The sequence below is a fragment of the Centroberyx affinis genome, unplaced genomic scaffold (genome assembly GCF_046629955.1).
Source record: "Centroberyx affinis isolate AG114_WGS23_722 - 3 ecotype Tasmania unplaced genomic scaffold, CSIRO-AGI_Caff_v1 ptg000612l_1, whole genome shotgun sequence".
NCBI classification, from domain to species: domain Eukaryota; kingdom Metazoa; phylum Chordata; class Actinopteri; order Beryciformes; family Berycidae; genus Centroberyx; species Centroberyx affinis.
In genome coordinates this window covers 350,958-360,910 of record NW_027279242.1, presented here as the reverse complement: position 1 = coordinate 360,910, position 9,953 = coordinate 350,958, and the positions used below count along the sequence as shown (strand labels likewise).

Below are 9,953 nucleotides of genomic sequence, written 5' to 3'. Positions count from 1 at the left end.
TGAAGTTACTGTTAGCTGTGTAAAGTGAATATAGCTAGAGGATTATACATCATGTTTATCAAGCTGCTCTGCTTCTCCTCACCAAGGTAAATACAGTTGATGGTTTATATTATGGTGTTATTCAGCGTCAAAGTCATTCTTAGTCCTGTGAGGTTTCATGTGTTTTTTTGTCTTTAGCCCTGGGAAAAGTCCCTGTGCCTGTCCCACCACAGCTGCTTGATCACCACTAGCAACTCATCATTAAGCTTTCCATTTATTAACGTGCTGTGGATGCTGTGGGTTCATAACAGACTGTTCATGTTTATTTTGTCCCTTTATTTCAGATCCATTAATCATCCCGCCATCCTCTATCCAGACTGCAGCCTCCATCCCTCCATCCTCTGTCCAGACTGTAGCCCCCCCTCCACCTCTCCACACGCCCACCCAGCCTGCCTCAGTCCCAGTTATGACCAGGATGTCAGCCAGTGGAACCAGGTTGATGACAGAGTAGGACTGTAGGACTTTAGGATTATGAAGTTCAAATGCAACACACACACACACACACACACACACACACACACACCTCTCAACCCAAACCCTGTGTCTACGCACCCTTTCAAAATGTGCGTCTTTTAAATGGAGGAAAATAATAATAATTATAATTGAAAATCTGTTATTTTTTGTATTGCAGGATCTTTGGGGGTAAATCCAAACCAGACTATATGCAAGACAGTCAAGGAATAATACCCACTATCTATTTTGCATAAATACAGAAATATTAAAACAATTAGGCAGGATGTTTCACTGGGATCAGGCTAGACACTTGCAAGGAAGAGCCAAAACACTTGAAGTGAAATAATCGCTTCTTTCTTTAATAAAAACAGAACAGAGTAACAATTCTTCCAGGATCAGTCAATTTCATCATCTATCTTAATCAATCATCACTCTTAGCCTTACTTGGAGTAGTCACAAAATGTATACCAACTAAACATTGGGTTATACAGATCAGCACTTATAAGTAACATTTGGATATCACTATACCATAGACAAAAGCTGACATGGGATCTTTTCTTGTCGAAGGGCTGGGGGGCGTCTGGGTCTTCCTCTCCTTTCTCCTGTCTTCCTCTTCTCCTCTTCTTCTCTTCTCATACGTCTTGGAGGGTTTTCCGAAATAGCGTCCATGTCAGCCTTTGTCCCACTAAGGAGAAGTTTTTAAGGAGCTGACAGAGCCAGGCTGTCTCTGGTTACTCTTCTTCTGCTGAGACATCATCCTGAAGGATTTATGTGTTTTTCTGTCTCTCTGGTTTCTATGCATTGGCATGTTTGAGAGTTCCCCATATAGTTCAGGCTGTCTTGCTGGACTAAAACACACTCATTCCTTTTTAAGGGATGGTTCACTCTATTCTGTTCACTATTTTAATACTTATTAAGCTATTCACTAATTTAATTCATTCATATATATTTGAATATATATTTAATATATATTATATATTTAAAAGCACAGAGTGAAACCAGCTCCGCAAGCTTTAAATCATTTTGCAACAAATTCCAAGCCGAGGGAGCAGCATACATAAAAGCCCTTTTCCCCAGTTCAGTACGGGCTTTGGGGACATATAGCAAAAATAACTCCTGGGAACATAGACAGTAACTTCCAGCACTTTGCTGAAGGATATAAGTGCATAAGGAAGATGGAAGCAAACCAAGAATTGCCTTATAGACAAGGATGAACCAATGGTTAAGTCTACAGGCAGACAATGCAGGCCAACCAACCCGAGCATACAGGGAGGGAGCAATGTTGAGTAAGCGCTTTATAATTAGTAATGAACCGCAATGCTCCTGGTAGACGGTATCTAACGCATGAAGGCATTGAGAAGATGCAAGCATGTATAGAACATCTCCGATGTCAAGCACAGACATAAAGGTAGCAGCAACCAGACTCCTTTTAGCCTCAAAACAAAAGCAACACTAATTTCTAAAGTAGAAACCCAGTTTCAGCTTCAGTTTTTTTCACAAGTTGCTGGATGTGAGGCTGAAAAGAGAGGGAATCATCAATTAAGGTGCCTAGATATTTGTATACAGATACAGACTCAATCTTATTGCCCTGAAGCGTAATAATAGATGGAAGGGTCAGTGGCTTTTTCTTTGAATTTGAAAACATCATGAATTTTTTCAGATCATGAAGGTTGTGCTGAACAGCATTAAAAGCAAGTTGTAGCTGACAAAGAGCCTGATTCTGTGTAGGAGCAGAGCAGTAAATAACAGTATCGTAGGCATAAAAGTGAAATTGTTTGAATTGGGTCCATTATGACAGATCGTTAATATAAATAGTAAATAAGAGTGGTCCTAGGACCAAACCCTGGGGCACACCCTTGGATACGTTAGGTGATGCCTTCAGCTTGCACACATGTGATCTGCCTGATAAATAATTTTCAAACCAACAGATAGTTTGTTCTGACACTCCTATACTGAGATGTCTATGCTTCATTATTACATGATCCACAGTATCAAAAGCCTTGGATAAGTCAATGAAGAGGGCTGCACAGTGGTGCCTGTTATCTAAGGATTCCATAAAATCATTAATTACTTTTAAGGCTGGCTGCTGTAGTTGTGCTGTGTTTTTTCCAAAAACCTGATTGATAAATAGATAAAATGTTGTTTGTAAATAAAAACTCTTTTCGTTGCTCACTCACAAGGGATTCCAGAATCTTGACTAGGACCGATGACATACATGTCATCATACATAAAAACATACATACATACACAAGCACACATGCAGAGGACATAGACAATTTAAAGTGTGTATAAATTCAGGTAAAACAGCAGCAGACATTTGTTCTAAAAACAACAATTTTAGTGTGTCAAGTTAAAAACAGCAGTAAAAAGAAATGTTTAAGTCGACTTTTAAAAGAACTATGTGTTGTGGCACCGCTGATGTCACTTGGCAGGGCGTTGCACTTGTTAGGAGCATAAAAACAAAATGTAGCTTCTGCTTTAGAGCGCACAACAAGGAGACCACTGTCTAATGATCTGAGGCTTCTTGTTGGTTGATAGAATGTGGAGCAGGGCCATTCAGAGCCTTATATACAAGTAGGAGGGTTTTAAAATCAATTATTGTATTTACTGGAAGCCAATGCAAGGATTTAAGAACAGGTGTAATGTGATCATTTTTCTTGGTCCTGGTTAAAATTCCTGCAGCAGTCCAGAGAAGAGACCATTGCAATAGTCAACTCTGCATGTGACAAAGACATGCTCCAGTTTCTCAGCAGCTGGTTTAGATAGCAAGCCTCTAATTTTTGATCCATTTTTGAGGTGATAGAAAGCTGTGACATTGTGACATTATTGATATGACAGTGAAAGTTAAGATCAGCATCTATGATTACACCAAGATTCCTCGCATGTTCTTTGCTCCCCAGAGAAAAGATGGCCACCATCCAGTAGAGTGAAAACGTAACTTTTGAATGGGAAGGTAAGATGTTTTTCAGTAAAAATTGTCTATAAAAGACACCTTCTAAAGTACATTTTACTTTTTAAACTATATTTGATCATTTATTCTGGTAGATCATGACATTACCTTTCAAATTATGTATAATACACCAAGGTTTAAATAAATATAACTTGGTTGGCACACTGATTTTGAATGTATAGGCATTTAGTAAAAAATATGGTAAGACATGTCTTATACATGTGTCTGTGTCTGTCTTTGTGTGTGTGTTTGTGTGTGTGTGTGTGGGGGGGGGGGGGTCATCACACTGTTGTAATCCTGAGGTAAATGTAAGTATCAAAATTTTCATGGTATTTTTATCATTATATGTTGCTATTTCCTTAACATTCCCACCAAGTTAGGCAAAAATAAAATGAGAATTGAATATTGAATCACATTCCATAATCTTAAATTATATTTGTTAATAAAGGCTAATCAAATTTCATATTTGCTAGCTTGATCACAATCGCTACCAGTTGCTAACCTTAGCTGTCTCACACACACACACACACACACAGCTAAAGTCGTAAGCTAGCTTATCTAGCTAGTGATTTTGATCACATTTTAACATTGTGCCAACCAACCCCATAACCTGTGCCAACCAACCCTGTGATAGGGCTGGTTGGCAAAATGCACAACATGACTTTAATCATGAATCAACTAATTTTAGAAAACATTTGTGTATAGTATATACAAATTGTATGCCATTATCAACATAAAGTACATGATTTAATTAGACTTTTTGGGAATTGCCTCTGTTGAAATAAGCACCAATTCAATTAAACAATACTTACAGTCACTATAAAGTAATATACCATCATAGGAAATCACTGAGCTAGCTGAGCAAGCTAGATAACTACAGTATGCTTGTTTTTGTTTTTTTGTTTTTGCCTACAGGTGAAAGGAAGAGTAGGTGCATAGATGCACAGACAGTGTAGATGCATAACTGCTTGAAAATGGAAGAAATCAATCAACTCACAGGGACAAATAGACAGTGCATAATTCATCAGACTTCATGTGTCCTCCAGTGTGGCGGGTTTTGCAATGAAGCCACCGATTCCATCAAGTTCGGAAACGTCCACGCAACTGTTGATTGGGATAAAGGTCCCATTGGACAATGTGTCCATGATACATGTAGGTTGACCTTATGTAATGCCAAGAAACTGGAACAGGCCAAGAAAAGACAGAAAAAACGAGAGGTCGATGAACGCCAATCTCAGTCTTCGTCTATGTCTGATGTTTGTTCCCCAGCTGCGGCTCCAGCTGCCAAGTGGCTGCCATCAAGTCTAGAGCTGATACATGATAAAACAAAATGAGTCAGCCAGGCACCCGGAATCAAAGCAAGATCAGAGAATGCGAGACAGAATCAACTGTCTGATCGATTCTGCAGCTGATCAGCCCTACGCCCTTGAGATCAAATATCACCACAAATGCTGGTTGAAATATGTCCGTAATTACCAGAAAATTAGTGAAGATGACAAACTCCCACACATGCACAATGTCACTCTCCGTGATGCTCAGACTATCTTCTTCGACCACATCAGAACAGTTATCTTTGAGGAACATGAGCTAAGGTCACTGCAGAGCCTCCTCCGAGACTACAGCTCTATCATTTCTCGGTATGGCTTCTCAACATCCGGGGTCAAGTCATCCTATATCAAAGACATCCTGACCCGGGAGTTTGAGGGCAAGATCGGCTTCCACTCCCGCCCTCAGAGGAACCAGAGTGACCTAGTCTATGACACGTCTGGGGGTGGTTTATATGTCGAAGCAGCGCTCTCCTCCATCAGTGTCAGCAGTGAGCAACTGGTGCGCAATGTAGCTGAGCGGCTCAGGGATGACATCAAGCCAATCAAACTTGTCCCATGGCCGCCGAGGGTCGAGGAGCTAGAAGAGGAGGAAGAGCTCTCGGCTCTCATGGTGCAGCTGCTATCTGCTTTGCGGGGGAAGAAGGGGGTAGATCTCTCTCCAAGCACAATCTCTCTCACCTCTCTCATCACACAGTACATCATAAAGTGACCCACCACTACCGCCATCAGTGCCACCGTGACCCTTCACGGGATGATTCGCAGCAAGGAGCTTGTCGACTTTTACTACAAGCTGGGCATGGGGATCAGCTACACAAACGTGCTTCTCCTGCGTGATGTCTGGACCATGCATGACCTCAAGCGGTGTTCGGTGTGTCCTGACGAGATCGCTGAGGGAGAACCAAGCATCAGTATCATTGACAATGAAGACTTTCTCAATGACACCTTGACAGGAGGAGGTACTGCACACCGCTGTAGCTGGATGTTTCTGCAGTGTCTAGAACGTTGGAGTACGGGAGTAAGGGAGTATGAGGCAAACATCCAGGATAAGCATGTGCGCATCAAAGACGCCAAGACTGTCACAGGCACTGACTGAGAAGGCGTCTGAGATGCAGGCAGTTACGCCATATAGGACCATCAAGCGCAGTGAGCCTCCCATCCGCCCTAAGCCCACTATGGTCTTGTCAAGTACAGAGCCTCAGCGCAAGCGGAGCATTATTCATGCCCTTGCTCGTGCGGACATGAATGGTGATCGCCCTGATGCAGCTGAGCAGACTATCCCTTCCTACAGTGGGTTTCACGCTGGCTTGAATATGGAGCAGAGGAAGAGCAAGGCTTATTTTCATACATCTTACAATCAACCGCCCAACAAGTCAGTTGTGAATGACGTCATGGACAAGCTGTCTACCGTCATCGCCACTAAGCGCATGCCCTTCGCCTTCTTAGTGGGAGATCATCCTGTGTACGTCCTCATCACCCTGCTCAAGGCCGAGAACCCAAACAAGTACCGTGACATTGTGCCCTCTCTTGGTCCCTTCCATACACAGTGTATGATGATGAGCGCTATCTACAGGCGCTACATGGGGAGTGAGCTAGGAGATGTACTTGTGGTGGGAGGAGTTATTGCCGAGGGTTCCGTCAATTGTGCGCTGAAAGGCAAGCATTACAAGAGGGGGCTGCGTTGCTTGAGGCTCATGTATGAGGCGCTCATGAGTCAGTTGGTAAAGGGGAGGCTCATGCCCAACCTGGCTGATGAGACGAGGAAGAACCTTGAGATTCTGAGAGATACCAGTCTCTCCCAAGAATCCCGTGCTGCTGCTCATGCGGCACTGGAGAATGATGCTGACCTCGAGAGCCTCATCACCAACTTATTCACCCAGGTGGAGGCCAGTGACATGGCAGACCACTGGAGGGACTTAATGTCCATGACAGACGCGCTCATGCAGAATGTGCACGCAGTCCATATCTGCAACCGGGACGAGTATGTCAGCTCTCTGCGCGCCATGCTGCCATGGACGGTAGTGTACGACAACAAAAGGTATGGAAGGTGGCTGCCTGACTTCTGGGCAATGCTGACAGCTCTCCCTGCTGATCAGGTCGCCTTCCTTCATACTGACTTCACTCAGTCCATCACAGGCAACCCCTACTCCAACATGGCCTGGGACATGTGGATCGAGTGTACAATGACAAGGGCAGCAAAGCCCAGGGAGGAACTCAAGGCAAGAGCTGCTGAGATGGAGCAGAGCGCTCTCAAGGCAGTGATCGACCTGGTTGAGGTCAGTCAACTTGTGAACCTCCCTGAGTTGCTGGAACATCGTGCTGTTGAGGAGTGTGGCCTTATTCAACTCCAACGGCACAAACAGGAAGATGCAGAAGAGCAAGCTCATCCAGAAGCTCTCTCTCCAATCTGTAGATCTGCAAGAACCCTACATCGCTCTCGTCGACATGGGCATGATCTGGAGGATGGCAACTCCATCAGCAGAAGATCGGCAGACGCAAGATGGCACCCCATACAAGTGGTCGGACTACGTCCACAAGGTGTCATCCATCATCCTTGCCCGCCATGGTGATGCTGACCACATCATCTGTGTGAAGGACCCGTACGACGCAGCATACTCAACTAAAAATGACAAACGAGACCTGCGGGTAAGGCACATGTCCCCATCACCTACATGAAATTGGGCGACCCCTTCCCCTCTGCCAGAGCGTTCAAAACGCTGCTGTGTAGCGTCAGCAACAAGGGGCAGCTGCAAAAACTAATATGCAGCTACCTGACCGACCTTGCACAGAATGGAGACGCAGAGATTGTCTACTCTGTTGGCTCCCACTGCACCAACTTGTCAACCCAGCAGCAGAGAACCAGCCAGTAAAGGAAGGAAGCATGTGAGCAACCTAAAAAAGTAGTAAAATAGGATTTAAAAGGGGTTTCATATGAAATGATGGATCTTGAAAAGTCGACTGCTCTTTCTTTAATGTCACTTTGTTAGTATTTTGCTTTCTTACATTGTTGCATGTTGTTTGTAACCTGTATATTTGTCATGATGCTGCTTTCTTGACCAGGTCTCCCTCAAAAAATACATTCTTAATCTTACTGGGAATCAACTGGAAAAAAAACCCATTGCATTACACAAATTAACCCAGCCTAATTATGTAAATGTTTTCATTAACGTACTATAGATGTTTTATAGATAACAGGCCAAACATTGTTGTACTACTGATAGCTTGACACTCACATACACAAAACTTGTACATCAAAAATTTTTTTTTAAGAAGCCTGAGAGGGGAATGGGGAAGGGGAATGATAGCAGCCAAAGTCATGTCTGAATGAATCAATAAAAAACCAACAGAGCAATACACTGCTTTATTTAAAGGCAACAATAATTACATATTAAAGTCAACAATCTCTCTTTAAAACTATGCAGATCAAACAATCTTCATTTAACCTTTATTCCTGTAGAAAACAAGATAGATGTTTAGCTTGGAGAAGTGAGATTGATCAAAGAAAACAAAGATTCAAAGGAAAAATATTTGAATCTGTCAATCACCAATAACTGATAAAAAACAATAATTTGATTCTGTCTAAATAAATATCTCATTCATTTCATTTTCAAAATAAAATGTCTGTTCTTGTACATGTGATGTTAAAACTCTGATCAGTTACCGTTCACATACAATCCACTCTGTTCACACTGACTGATGGATCATGTTTGTTTACAACGACTTGAGCAGTAAACCTATATGACGATGTAAACGTTAATATTCTCACTTTAAGATGTGTGTGTGTGTGTGTGGGTATGACTTAAGTCACTTTCAGGGACACACCAGACTTAAGACCAGTTGATTGGGGACAGCTTGTGCTATTGGGGACAAAAGCCGGGTCCCCAATTGGTAAAAAGCTGATTTTTGGGTCAGTGGTTAAGGTTAGGGTTAGGTTTAAGTTAGGGTTAGGGTTAGGTTTAGGCAAGTAGTGGTTATGGTTATGGTTATGGTTAGGGTAAGTCTCCAGGAAATGAATGCAAGTCTATGTAAATACCCCAAAAGTGACATAAGTAAGACTGTGTGTGTGTGTGTGTGTGTGTGTGTGTGTGTGTGTGTGTGTGTGTGTGATCCTGTCCAGAGTGAACTATCATTTCAGCAGCTGTGTTTGGTCACAGTGTGAGTGTTTCTCTGTCCTCTATCTGACACAGAGACACTGAGGAACCAGACTCAGACCAGAGCCCAAACCTAAACCCAGGGTAGAGTGGTTCAGTGAATGTGGAGTAGAAGGTGTGGATGTGGGTCAGTGTGTCAGAGGAAACTGTGTAGAAGGACAGAGAGCCAGCAGGCCAGTCCAGATACACTGCTACTCTGTTAGAGTCAGAGGAGGAGGGGGAACGTATGTCTGTTGATCTGTTATTGTGGCAGGCAGAGTAACTATCATCAGAAAAGTACAGAGTCCAGGACTTGTCATTCCACCCAAGCCAGCTGTCATCACCCTGTCCTCTCCTGCTGACTCCTCTGTAAGTCACTCCTATATGAACCTCTCCTTTCCTCTCGACCTCCCAGTAACAGCGACCAGTCAGACCATTTCTACACAGCAGCTGTCTCCAACATTCAAATCTCTCTGGGTGATCAGGATATGGCTGCTCCTCTGTCACCTCTGTCACCTTTCTGTTGTCTTCAGACAGGAGGAGGTTTCTGTGTGCTGTGTTTGGGTCCAGTGTGAGTTCACAGGCATCTGATGGAGAGAACCAGACACAATACAGCAGCAGCTTCTCATCTAATAAACCTGTTGTGGTTATTTGTTAATGTATTGACAGTTCATTTCTTAGCAGTTTCATGATGGCACATGATGTCAGCCATCATCCTGATTTACAGTAGGATTTGAATGAATGGATGTCACATACTGAGGTGTAGATGGACTTTCCGTCTCAATAGTTGAATGTGTGTTGCTTTGTTTTCATGAATCAAACTAAATACACACTTACACTTCCTCACACCTGGTTTCAGCCACTGCACTCCACCATGTTCCACACTGGAGGAATAAACAGGGAATAAGTCAGATCAGCAGATTCTCTTTGATGATGGAAACATGGACATTTAATAATCTTCAATATGAAGGATTTCCACTCATATCCACCATTAAACATGAAACAGTACTCCTCAGCTTGTCAGTGTGACAGACAAAATGTGCCTTCTAGCAGACA

The 9,953-nt window shown here is 43.0% G+C and overlaps 1 protein-coding gene across 1 annotated transcript in view; it reads right to left on the bottom strand.

The window, feature by feature from the left end:
• Window positions 1-8,176: 8,176 nt before the first annotated feature.
• Window positions 8,177-9,953, bottom strand: part of LOC139643462 (NACHT, LRR and PYD domains-containing protein 12-like) — a 66,875-nt gene continuing 65,098 nt past the window's right edge. The window contains 2 exon segments of the mRNA XM_071518612.1: window positions 8,177-9,484; window positions 9,735-9,781. Of these exon segments, the coding sequence (XP_071374713.1) occupies window positions 8,916-9,484; window positions 9,735-9,781 (616 nt within the window). The 3' untranslated portion in view covers window positions 8,177-8,915.